The 13,251-nt window shown below is 36.2% G+C and overlaps 1 protein-coding gene across 2 annotated transcripts in view; it reads right to left on the bottom strand.

Annotated features, from left to right (window-relative positions):
• Positions 1-13,251, bottom strand: part of LOC142031228 (titin-like) — a 244,865-nt gene that overhangs the window by 88,697 nt on the left and 142,917 nt on the right. For both annotated transcript variants that reach the window (XM_075028344.1, XM_075028345.1), the window contains 20 exons: positions 12,310-12,360; positions 11,834-12,229; positions 11,353-11,628; positions 10,851-11,126; positions 10,562-10,701; positions 9,937-10,063; positions 9,587-9,850; positions 9,216-9,482; positions 8,815-9,078; positions 8,134-8,273; positions 7,876-8,002; positions 7,490-7,756; positions 7,124-7,390; positions 6,320-6,586; positions 6,079-6,218; positions 4,986-5,112; positions 4,091-4,233; positions 1,472-1,595; positions 339-605; positions 102-199 (listed from right to left, as the gene is read on the bottom strand). In XM_075028344.1, the coding sequence (XP_074884445.1) occupies positions 102-199; positions 339-605; positions 1,472-1,595; positions 4,091-4,233; positions 4,986-5,112; positions 6,079-6,218; positions 6,320-6,586; positions 7,124-7,390; positions 7,490-7,756; positions 7,876-8,002; positions 8,134-8,273; positions 8,815-9,078; positions 9,216-9,482; positions 9,587-9,850; positions 9,937-10,063; positions 10,562-10,701; positions 10,851-11,126; positions 11,353-11,628; positions 11,834-12,229; positions 12,310-12,360 (4,028 nt within the window). The remainder of the gene's footprint in view (positions 1-101; positions 200-338; positions 606-1,471; positions 1,596-4,090; positions 4,234-4,985; positions 5,113-6,078; positions 6,219-6,319; positions 6,587-7,123; positions 7,391-7,489; positions 7,757-7,875; positions 8,003-8,133; positions 8,274-8,814; positions 9,079-9,215; positions 9,483-9,586; positions 9,851-9,936; positions 10,064-10,561; positions 10,702-10,850; positions 11,127-11,352; positions 11,629-11,833; positions 12,230-12,309; positions 12,361-13,251) is intronic.

The following is a 13,251-nucleotide window of genomic DNA, read 5'->3' as shown; positions in this document are numbered from 1 at the left end:
CCATTGTCTGTTCTTTTGTAACAATATAATAAAGTTGTCAACTGAAAAAAAAAAAGCTCTAGCTGAAGAAGTTACCCAGATTAAAAAGTATTATTATTGACCTTGACGCCTGGACGAGAGATTTCACATTCAAACCGAGCAGATTCTTTCTCTTTAACTTCAAGGTCAGTTAGGGGTTTCAAGAACTCAACACGAATAGCTGTAAGAGAAAAGAAAATTTTTAGTAGAGGAAAGTCTCCAGTAAAGAAGAATAAATTGCTGACATTCATATTATTGCCATAGAGACTAGTACATAGCATTTAAAACACACATTTTGTAGAAAATTGTAAATTACTCACGTTCTACATTAAGAAAACATGATGTCTTAAAATCCTTAGCATCACAGGTATATGTTTTTGCATCATCCAGTGTGCAGCCATGGATAATGAGTTTTCTGACCCTGCCATCAGAAATGATATCATACTTCTTTGTTTTGTGAATTTGTTCTCCATTTTTGAACCATTTAACTTTTGCATTTGCCCTGGAAACTTCACATTCCAGTATTGCAGTAGCCTCCTCTTCAACAGTCTGGTCCTCAAGTGGTTTAGTAAATTCAACTGGGGGTTCTAGGAGAAACAGATAGATTTTTGATAGAAAAGATCTAAATTATAGGCAGCCCTCTCCCAGTACAGAACTGTCCCATACCGTTTATTAATTTTCCTTGACCGAATAACCAAAAAGGCTCTTAGACATCTCTGCTGAAGGTGTTTTTTTATTTTTTATTTTTAATGCCCAGACATGTTCAGTTAATTCAGTGAATTTCTTTATTTTCAGCCTACTGTGAGATTACACTGAATGGTATCCTTGTCAATGGGTTTTTTACTCACAAATCATCACAAAGCCTTGCAACTCAGTTTCTTTAACTGAACTACAGCCATGTGATCTCAGTGGCTCTGAAGTTATACTCTGAACTTAAGGAAGGATTTTTTATTTTTCCTTGAATTACTAAATTAGTTAAAGTGTGTGCACTTTTTTGACGACTTAGCCATACACAGCTTGCAAGCAGTGCAAGTGGGTATACAATCAATGTTATGTCACTGACTGATGGTGTAGTTGTGGTCTCAAAGGTTTCTGGATACTTCAAAGAGCAGAAAAAAGCCATTGGGAGCCATAAGGGCCAGTATTTGTGGGTCATTTTGAAGACAATTGAATGTTCAAGTCTGCAATGAAGCCCTGGAAATCCTAATGAACTGATCAATCATCTCTCATGTCTTACACATTTCCAGTAGTCACCCTTTTTCCTCAGCTCTTCTGTGAAGCATAAAGATTTTAAGTAAGTGGCTTTTTTAATCAGGAAAGTTATCTATCAGTCCAATATTGTATGTATGATCCTACTAATTTGATATATGGGGTATACGAACATCCTATTCCAGGGTGAATTATGAATGCAGCATTAACACCCACTATGGTATAATTAAAATGACTGACTTACCTTTCACAAAAAGATTTGCTTGAGTTCTGAAATCTTTTGCTGTCAATGATACCTCTCCTGCATCTGTTAACTTGACATCTCTAAGAATAAGTGTGTGAACTCTCCCTTCAGCACGTGTCACAACCTTATGAAGTACACAAAAAAAAAAACCTTTGTAAGTGTCTACAACAAATATTTAAGAAATATTTAATGAAATAGCATTGATATTTATTGTTATCCATCTGTGGAGTTTGGTTGTTTACTTTTCTATGAAATTTTGATAATTTTCTTTTGCATATACTAGATATAGCTCAAGACACAAATGCTTTGAGGATTTTGAGAATCATTTCTGTTTTGTCCTTTCACTTGCAAGAAACTGTAATTTTAAGTTTCCCCTTGTTTTAAGCTATCTGTGTCCTTGTATTAGAAAACTTGAGTCTACTATCAAAGTTCAAAATGAGGCTGACTTGAGGTCATGTTTATTTTGAACAGGTACTAATAAATACCAAAATAAGTAAATTTATGGGAAAATGTTGGTATTACTCCTGGCTCCATCTAAAGTAAAAACTTTCAGAAAGATATAAAGAGGTTTGGCACCCACCTCATACACTCTTTTTTAAGTGCCAATTTGACTTTCTACTATTAAATTTAGGTAAAAATTTCTGCCTAAATAACCCATTTCCATGTTGATCTATTGCTGAAACTACTTTGCAATCATGAGTTTGCATTGGGCCACTCCTACACAAACATCCCTTTTCTCTAGGAGTGGACCTGGGGGATTCAAGGATACATCCTGCATTGCAGTCGTTAAGACGGCTGCTACTCGTTCATGCTGTAAATTTTAACATAGCTCTTGAAGAATTCTATTTATTTATTTTCAGAGAAGTTAGTGATCAAGTAGTAGATGCTGGTTTAGAAAAATAAAAGGGAAAAGTGAGCTTCTGCTAAGGAAGAAACATAAAAGATTAAGTTACTTTTGAGAAGGCAGTCCATTTTGCTTCAGAAAGAAGGAAGGAACTAAGAGGCTGTCCTTCCTCCCAAATGGTCATTGTGACCCTGAAAACTAGCTCTAGTGAATGCTCATCTGAAAGAGATTAGGATGAAGCCAAATATAGATTTGTTCAAGATAAGCAGTAAAGATAAACAAAGAAGTCACTTCAATAAAGGTTACATGCGTACAGCTGAATGCCAGCCACAAACGTAAAATTATGGTTTGAATTAAAAACAGTTGAAATGAAACACTTCTACAATTAGATTGATTCTTGAAGACAGTAGTAAAAGTGTTTCAAGAGGCTATTTTAAATGGGCAGAAAGTGATGCATCAAGTAAATATATGATTTGCTCTGAATTTCTTCTTGATAAAATTTCAGCTGAAGTCAACTGACAATTTTGACTGTATAGGTAAACTGAATGAAAATCTGGATTTTTTTTTTTCATGTACTTAAAATGATAGCTGAGACAGATAATAGCAAAATAACATCCCATCATACAGACTATTGAACATATAGTATTTTCTTGCCAGGCAGTAATAACTATCAAGGCACTGCACTGATCAATAGCTTCCCACATTTTTATTCCTAGACTCAGAAGTGATTACCTTGATTTATTTATTATGTCTCATCTGCTGAGTTTCAATTTTCTATATGTGTCCTTATATACTGTAATAGGATCACCTATCATGATGACCGCTTTTCTTTTCCTATTTCTATATTCTTTTTTTTTAATGAAATATTTTTTATTTAGGCAAATTTGGTGAAGCTCAGAAAGATCTAGTAAAACCTGAAAATAGTATGTTAAAATTATATTTAAAAGAAAAAAAAAAATCTGTACCAAAGTATTATTAGCAGCATTATTACAGGTTCTGAAACTTTCCTCTGAAAGTTTGAAAGTTGGCTTTGTGTGAGGTTTCCAATTTGTATTTTCATTTGCATTATCTCCCTTAGGCCTAGTACATGAAAAAGAAGTCTTAAAACCAGTGATACCTATTTATATTTTATGTTTCTTAATGTATTTCTTTAAGTTTCTTTATGTATTTACTCTAACATTAACTTTAAATATTAAACTGACTGCATTCCAGGCTGCTCAGATCTCAGAGTTAAGAGCCAGCACTTGATGAAGGGTTAAAAATAGCTGGTGAGAAGTGCTTGACAAGCAAATCTGCCCAGAAACTTATCTGGAGAGCCAGAACAAATGCCTGAAATGGAATTTGAATCCTCTTAATCCCCTTATATGCAGAATTGGACTGCAACTCAGCATTCAGGAGAAAAAAAGCATTTCCTGATAGCACCTTTCAAAACCCTCTCACTGTAACTACAATTAACCTGAACAAAAATCATTCAGTACTCTTGTGGCTGAGTCTCCAACAGAATCAGGCACAAAATCACTGTTGTAGTGATTGATATTTTGGAACCTTAGATTCCCTTTAATACATGTAGTATTCCAGGACACTGGAATTTCTGGGGAAAAAAGATGCTATATCTGGTTTAGTGATGATTTACCATTTAGCACAACAGAACTACTGTATAGCTGTGCCTTAGTACTTCTACTGGCAGAGAGGAAATGAGAAATAAAGAGGGGAAGAGAGTTGAAAGAGAGGAAGGAGGAGGAAACATGAGGAAAAATAAAGTTTAGTTTCTTTACCTTATCACTGGGCTCCAGTTTCTTTCCTTGCAGGAACCACTCTACTGGGATTCCCTCATAAGAGAGTTCACAGTCGAAGGTTGCTGATTCCCCAGCTGTCACTGTTACATCCTTGAGGGGTCTCAGCAAACCAATTACTCGAGCTTGGTAAGGAGAAGACATGATTTTCTGATTAGTTACTTCTACCCAAGAGAAAGCTACTGCCCTTATGTACTAATCTCCATGGTGGCTTCCCTCAAGAAAGACAGACATCGCAATGCTGCTCTTTAAATTCCCTAAATAGAAGAGGCCACCCTGGGTTTGTAGGGGGAGGGCTGGTCACCTAAAAATTTCTATTTGCAGAGCTTGTTTCTTTAAATTGAACAAGGTCAGCAGGAAAGTTGCCGTGCATCTGTCTTCCTGCCAAGCCTTGCATACCTCTTGCTAGATAAGGCATGTGTTTTCCAAAATAGTGAGGACTAGGATTGGAGTGGGAAACAAGTGGTCTTCAACCATGTGGTCTGTCCCTGTCCATCAAACTCTTAACCCTATCCCCAGATATCACTGTGATCCCATCCTCTCAGGTTAACATGATACTTTAATGCAATAAAGCTTTTGCTTGTAATACTTAGATTTCATAACAACATATGATGCCAGACCATGAAGTAGCCTTCAAGGCCATCTCCTTATTTTTACTTCTCCTATATGAATAAACTGTATACAAGGTTAAAAAACATATAGGACATTCCTTAACTAAAAAAGTTAAGATGACTTGAGTAATTAATCCTTGAGTTGCTGTTCTGGAAAGAATTGCTGTGTGTTCAGTACAGTATAGAGATTTGTCCACCCATTCCAAAGAGGCAATGAGTACCTTGTTTTCACTTAATTAATTAATTTCAGTTTAAAAGATGCTTACGTTTCACTCGAAGGTGAGCACCAGATTTGGCATTTGCTGCTTGGAAATCTACTCCACCAGCTTGATCTAAGCGTACATTGTACAGCGTAAGGAAGTGCTTTTTGCCTTCCTCCTTGATTTCACATTCCTGCAAGAAGAGAAATGAAAAAATTTTTTCAGTATCTTTTTTGTGCTTCTTACCACAAGAGCCCCTACTTCTCACATATTATGCCTCTGTTATCTCCTCCTCCATTCACAATACTTAGGCCCACTGCCACCTGCAATATACCTTATAAACTTTCATTCATAGGCCTTTCCTTTCAAAGTGTCTTCCTAATACAGTCTGCTGCTTCTTAGAAAGAAAGGGCAAGAGGCAACACGTTCATGTTGGTGAATAGTATGTGCTGATTGACTAGCCAATATATCTATATGTAGACCAGTCAAAGGCCTAAGGGAACTAGAAATTACTGAGCTTGTGCTGTGACCTTTCCTCGAGAAGGGTCTTTTTCTTTTATGCAGACACTGATTATCATGGAACTTCTGATCTTTGTGTATTATTCACATAGGTACTGTTACATCAAAGAGTTGTCAAATTATTGCCAGTCGTGACTGTATTGTTTCTTAATTTCCAGATCCTTCCAGTAAGGAATTAAGAATATTTGATTAAATTATAGCATTTTAAAACAATTTTAGCCGTCATAATAATGGAAAAGAGTTTTAAAATGTGATCTACATCTATTTAAACCAAACATAACTCAAAGCCCAAAGGTAAATGCAGACAACCTAAAGTTTGTATTTTTAAATGCCATGTTTAAGTAAGTTCCATGAGGTCTATGCACTTTGGATACATGATTGTTAGGGACTAGCAATACAGAATGTACTTATTTATGTAAATTAATTTATTATTTAGCTATTTTATATAATATTTTGGATTAAGTTTGTACTACATTTTAAAAGTTATTAATGAAAAAATATTATTTTTATTATATTGACCCTTATTTAAAACAGGAAGAGATTTCATTTAGTTTCTGCAGCCACCTTCTTCTCCTTCACACCCTACCTCCCTGCAAATTGTTGAGACACACATAAGAAACATCCTGAAATATTTGCTTACAGCTGATTCAGTCAGGGGTTCTCCTTTTAGCTTCCAATTGCCATGGACACCTTCCTCAGAAATTTCAATATCAAAACGGGCAGTCTCTGTCTCAATCACCTCCACACTGTATAGTGGACGTATAATCTCAATATCCCGGTCTGGAGGGGGGGGGGGGGGGAAAAAAAGTGATTGATTCCCTCAGTCTCCAACAGATCCAAAAAGACCTCTACTGCAGAGCAGTCCAGTAAAATAACCATACCTTCAATATTGAGTTTAGCAGAGGTTTGATCAGTACCACAGTCACAAGTGTATTGTCCAATGTCTTTCTTCAAAGCTTTCTTGAGGATAAGGATTCTCTTTTTACCATCAGCCTTAATAACAACATTCTTTGATGGAGTAATTGGTTTGCCATCCTTCATCCATTTCACTGGGGCATCTGCTTTGCTGATTTCACATTGTAAGGTTACTTCATCTTTCTCTACAGCAGTGTAATCCTGCAGCTTCCCAGTGAAGTAAGGGTCTCCCTCTGCAAGCAAAAGTTAAGATATGTTTCAGTCTGAAGTTTTAGTCTTTCAAAAAGGACAATTAGCTGTTACCATAAAATAAATTTCTTGTTTATGCCCGGCAAGAAGGATTAAATATAGTCCTTAGAAATATTGTACAGCTGTATTGCAAAAAGAGAAAACAACAAAAATCTGAGAAGCAATTCAGTATACTCCTAATATTGCTGACAACATTGTTTTGGTGCTCTAGGAGTTTCAGAGCACCGTTTAAGTATCTAATAGTTAATTTTGCAACAGTTGCAAGAAATTTTAAAGTTATTTTAATTATCCTTTGTGAATGGGGAAATGGAGACCCAAAGAAGACAAATGAATTGTAAAATTGTCAAAAATCACAATTTAGATTTAGGCCAAACCAAAAAAACCCCACCAAACCAAACCAAACCAAACCGAACCAAACCAAACCAAACCAAAACCAACCCCAAGACTTTCTGATCACCATTTTTCATCAGTAAGACTCTTCTGACATTATACATCATGTAAATTCTTTTGGGTATTCTTACCAAGAACAGTGAGTTTAGCTTCTGAGGATTTGTCCATAGCTTCTACTCTAATCTGAGAAGTATCATCAATAGTAAGATCTTTGATTGTGAGTGTATGGAATTTGCCATCATCTGCCATTGAAACCACTTTGCTGGTATGTAATCGCTGGTCATTCTTGAACCAGACAACAGGGATATTTTCATGGGAGAGTTCCACAGTGAACACTGCAGTTTCTCGCTCCTTTTTTGTTACATCCTTGAGAGGAGTAATGAATTTCAGGCGGATACCTATAACAGCATAACATTTCATTAACAATAATGTTATTAATAAAAACTATTCAAGGACTACAGTGCAAATCTTTCCGAGAAAGGCAAAGTCAGACAAACCTTCAATAATTAGCTTGGCACTTGTTCTCTTATCCTCAGCTTCAAACATGTATTTAGCTTCATCTTCAAATGCAACAGATTTAATAATCAGAGCATGCTTTGTTCCATCTGAAATAATTTCAAATCTTTCATCGGGAGTGATCTCTTGTGTTCCTTTCAACCAGCGGAAAGTCTTGGGTTCTCTGGACACCTCACATTCAAACTTGGCTTCATCCTTCTCAAAGACCTTCACGTCACTTAGTGGAGTGATAAAGATGAGAGGCAATTCTGAAATAAAAGAAGAGCACTTTCAGTTCAGTGATAGGTTCATATAGACTATTCTGCTGCTAGATTTGTTCTAATGCCCTGAGATACACATGGAAATGTTGGCAAAATGCAGACTGTACCTTTCACTTTCAGATTAGCAGCACTTTTAGCATTAGCAGCTTGGAAAGACACTTCTCCAGTCATATCAAGTTTGCAGTTATGAAGGACAAGAGTATGCTTCTTCCCATCCTGAATGATTTCACAGTCCTGGTGATGAAGAAACACACCCCACCCCCCCCCCAAATATGAATATTGTAAGAAACCTCTCAGAAAACATTATGATTAAATATGTTTTTTCTAGTGTAAATTATGGTTCAAAAATAAAGCAGCAGCCTTACAGGTGAAGGTGTTAGGGTTTCTCCCTTTAGCTTCCATATAGGATGGACATCAGGCTCAGAAATTTCAATTTCAAAACGTGCTGTTTCACCAACAAATACTTCTACTCCATACAGTGGGCGCTCCACTTTAATTAAGCGAGCTAAAATAAAAAAAACCCCAAAGTTCACATTTGTTTTCTCACTCATTTTATACCATAGAAATGTAATACTGGAAAGGATCTCAACTCCCTCCCTATCCCTTCTTCAGGGCATTCAAATGCTATCACTGATAAATGTTTTTTTAACCTCTTTTTAAAAAGCTGCAAGTTTGGGCAGTCTACAACCTCCTTCTATAATATGTCTGAAAGTTTAGTTATTTTTAGTATGAATATTTTTCCTCATAATTAACCCAGATATCTGCTACAGTGAATTAAACTAACTGCTTTTTTTTCCTGACTGTAAATGGACATAGAGAATAATTGATCATCACTGTCTTTACAACAACCATTTATGTATCTTAAGATATATTGTCTCTTGTAAATACTCTTAATAATTGTAAATCTAGATATTTCAGCTATTCATCATAACAGCTTGTTTTCTAAAGGTACAATTTTTGGTGCTGTACTCTCGAGAGCATCTGTCTGTCTACACTGTTTTACAAAGGTTTCAGTACTTTCCCTTAGCCAAGGGATGATAACTTACGCTCAACGCTGACATTAGCACTTGTCTTGTCAGTTCCACAGTCACACTCATAAACACCCTTATCACTCTCTGCAGCCTTCTTGATCTTCAGGATACGGCGCAAACCATCTGTTTTTATGGAAATTCTGTTGGAAGCTACTAGTTCTTCGCCATCTTTGTACCATTTTACTGGCACATCTTTGCTGAGTTCACACTCCAGAATAATATCATCTTTCTCCACAGCACTGTAGTCTTGTAATTTCACAGTGAAATATGGATCGGCCTCTACAGAAGGCATAGTGGATATGAAATGGTAAATTAGTAATATAAATTTACTAGAACACCAATATTTTGTCACTTTCTACTTATAAAAATTGTTTATACATATTATATACCATATTTTAAATTATTTATGTAATTACCTAAGACTCTGAGGTTTGCTTGTGTGTTCATGTCCTTGACTACGGCCTTTATTTCGGAGATATCATCAAGTGTTACTTCTCTCATTTCTAGTTTATGAACTTTGCCTTCTGAAGTAATAAAAACTGTTCTGCTTGTGTGGAGTCTCTTGTCATTTTTGTACCATTTTACTAGCATGCCTTCATGAGAAAGCTCAAACTGAAAGTGAGCTGTTTCCCCTTCTTTCACTGTTTGATCCTGTAGAGGTGAGATGAACTTCAGCCTCACACCTGTAAAGTAGACACATAAATACCATCAGAAAAAGGCTAATGTGGTTCTAAAAGATACATTCTTTATCCATTTTTTATTGTTTTGTTCATAAGAAGATACTTGCCTTCCACAAACAGCCTTGCTGTGCTCTTCTTGCCATCCACTTCAGCAGTGTATTCTCCCTCATCATCAAACTGAGAGTCATTGATTACAAGAATATGCTTCTTTCCATCTGCAATGATGTCAAATTTTTCTCCAATCTTGAGTATGTCAGTGCCCTTAGACCATATAACATTGGCCTCTCTGGTAAGGACACATTCAAACCTTGCTTGGCGCCTCTCAGGGACAGTAACATCTTTTAGTGGCACAGCAAAGTCCAGTTCAATTTCTGGAAGCAAAACAGAACACATTATTTGTAATGTGCTCCATGTGAACTCTGTTTAAGTTGAAATCATACTTCATGGTGCATCATACCTTTCACTGTCAGGATAGCTGTAGTAACTGCATTAAGTGCCTGGTAAAGGACTTCACCAGCTTGCTCTAACTTGACTTTGTGCAAGGTTAGGAAGCGTTTTCCTCCTTCAGCTTTGATTTCGCAAGTCTGGAGAGATGACAGACTTTGGTAAATACAATGCCAATGCCTTACTGCTAGGTATTTTTAATAAAGGATTCTAGAAACTTTTTATACGCAGTAAAGAGTCAGCTGAAAAGATTGGAATTGCTTTTCAAGGAAAGTTAACACTTCTAATCAACAATAAAAAAATGCAGTACCTTTCTTCAGAACCTTCTGCAGTTCAGAAGTTTCACACTTCTTTTAAATGTCAGCATTATTCCTAGCAATGTGTGTAGGATATTTTTATTATTGTCTAAATAATGTTCTGTAATCCTTTGAGAAAATGAAGCCCTTCAAAACTTAGCTTTTATAGCATATAATTCTTAGAGAACCAGTGTTTTTTAATCACCACAATGCTTACCCTTTCTATGTTCTGGACTGTGTAGCAATGACAGACCTGCAAAGATCTTACCATAAAGACTCAAGGCAACCTGTTCACAGTGTTTAATTTAAATAAATTGTTTTGTAAAATTCAAGGATGCTTACAGGTGAGGGTCTCAGGATTTCTCCTTTCAACTTCCATTCACCAGGAATATCATCTTCAGATATTTCTGTATCAAAGTTTGCTGTTTCTTTCTCGTAAACTGTAACATCCTCTAATGGTTTCAGCAGTTCAACTTCACGATCTAGAATGCACAAATGAACACATCTATAATTAGGTCAAGTTTTGGTAGAGCTTTATAATAATTCAGGTTACCTTTTTTGTTTGTTTGTTTAGAGGTTTTTGAACACTGGCCTATGAACTGATTAAATATAATAAAATAAGCTTCCTTACCACCAAGGGTCAGTTTAGCTGGGTATCTGCGACCTTCAACTTCCACTGAATATTCCCCAACATCAGCAGGGCCAGCATTCTTGATTTTTAGGAAAATTTTATTTCCTTCTTTCAAGATTTCTGTCTTGTCAGTTGGTTCAGCAGGGATTTCCTCATCTCCTTTAAACCATTTAAAGTTTGGTGTATCCTTGACAATGTCACAGGTGAAAGTAGCTGTTCCTTTTGGTTTCACATGCTGGTCTCTTATGGGTTTTACTAGCCAGTCTCTTATCACTTCTGCATGACAAAAAATTACATAAAAATACAGCTTAGCAGACTTTTGCTACAAATAGATGGGTCATAAATAGAAGAAATAACAGCTTTTGTATTACAATAGGATTTGAGTAGCTGTAAAAATCTTATCTGTCCATTAATATTGTAATACTATGAGAAAAAACTTTTCTAATTTTAAAACAGCCCAAATATCCTACAGAGAAAGGACAACGTGATTTTGATTGCTTACCTACTACCTTAACACAAGAGGAGCATGAGACCTCAGTGTCTTCCACAGTAACAGTGTAAGTGCCAGCATCAGCATCATCTGAATCAGTGATCGTGAGGGAATGTGACAAACCAATAATGCCCAGAGCAAATTTCCCAGGCTTGTCTTTGATGATCTTCCCATCCTTCCTCCAGACCACATTTCTTTCTTTGTTAAGCTCACATGTTAAGTACAGTGGCTGGCTTTTAACCACAGTGACTTCTTCTTCAAGAGTTTTCACAAACCTCACCGGGAGTTCTGTGGGAAAAGCAACATTTTGATTTGTCTCATTTGTACACAGAAGGTGTGAGTCAGAAATGCCTTACATATTAAATCGATATGTGTAGTGATTGATGGAAACAAAAGGATGTATCTACCAACCACTGTAAATTCACAAAGTACCAGTACTTCTAGCTTGAGGAGTAGCTAGCCTTTAAATTTATAAACTCAAAACAGTGAATACCTTCAACAATAAGTTTGGCTGTAGAGGTCTTCTCTTTGTTCCCCAGTCGTAATACACAAGTATATTCACCAGCATCTGACAGCTGGACATCAATAATATGCAGCTTCCTGTCTTTACCATCAGCAATAAACTTGTGTTTGGGGCTCTCTCGGATGTTACTTCCATCCTTCATCCAGCTGGTAATTGCAGTGGATGGTGAAATAAGGACTTCAAAGATTGCAGAAGACCCAACAGATTCAGCTTCTGTTAGCACTATATCTTTCATCTCCTTGACAAACTTCAGTGGTACAGCCTTGAGTTGGTAAGTGAATGGAGGCTCTTCAGGAGGTTTTTCACCACCACTGCCTGGCCTGAGTTTCCTTCTTTCTGCATCTGCTGGTGAAGGTGTCTTCTTGGCTGTAATTCAGATTCAGAAATGAGTAAACTAATCCTGATTTATTGCTTTTGCTTGTAGGTATTGACTTGTAGTATCCTACCTTTGACTGGACTGATACCCTTTGGAGTTTCTTCTTTTGGTGGCTTGGCCTCTGAAGTAGAACAGCAATATTATTAGGAATGTAGTTAAATAAAAATACATACTAAAATTAAGACAAATGTTTCTTTTACAAATCAGCTTTTCTCTTCCTTTAGTTATATACACATACAAGGGAAGGAAAATATATGTATGTATTTATACAACTTATACTGTCTATATCTTGATGGTAAGTTCAATATCTTGAAGCATGGGAAAGACATATTCAGCAGCGGGGACTGAAAGACAGCTTAGGAGCTCCTAGTTCCTCAATTTATTGTCCTGCCGGTTATTTTGTACAATTCTGCCATTCCCTGACACTTTACTCACAATTAGGCCCTTGATTAATACCCACCTGTCAACCAAAATAGCTCAAGTACCTATTACAAATTATGTGGGTTTTTTTAGAAAAAGCACACACTTTTACTAGTGAAGACAACAAAAATAAAAGTTGTATAAATTAAATACATGTTTCAGGACAACATGATAGTCTCACAAGTGAGCAATGTTCTGTTAGTTGCCTGACTTGTGATGAATCATCTCAGACTTTTGAAAGTATTTCCCATGCTATGTTGCTTCTCATCATCATTTTGTGAAAGGAAATATAAAAGATACTTTTAATGGGAGAATGATATGAATGAAATGCAGGACAGATTTTATTGCAATGGATGTAAGAATGAATACTAGAAAAAATGTGTGAGTTTTTATGAGAAGATAACGGCATACAACATGATTTATGCAGTCTTATAAAAGTGTAAAGACTAAGACAATGAACACTGATCACAGAGATGTATGCACAGACAGGTAAGACAAACACGTCAAGAATGGCTGAATGCCAATATAGCCAGCTGACAGACTAGATGGAGTTGTGAACGGTGTTAAAGAACAAAAACATCACAATGGCAAA

This window comes from Buteo buteo, chromosome 5 (genome assembly GCF_964188355.1).
Source record: "Buteo buteo chromosome 5, bButBut1.hap1.1, whole genome shotgun sequence".
Classification (NCBI taxonomy): Eukaryota; Metazoa; Chordata; class Aves; order Accipitriformes; family Accipitridae; genus Buteo; species Buteo buteo.
The sequence above is the reverse complement of the archived record's forward strand: the minus strand, read 5'-3'. Positions and strand labels throughout refer to the sequence as shown.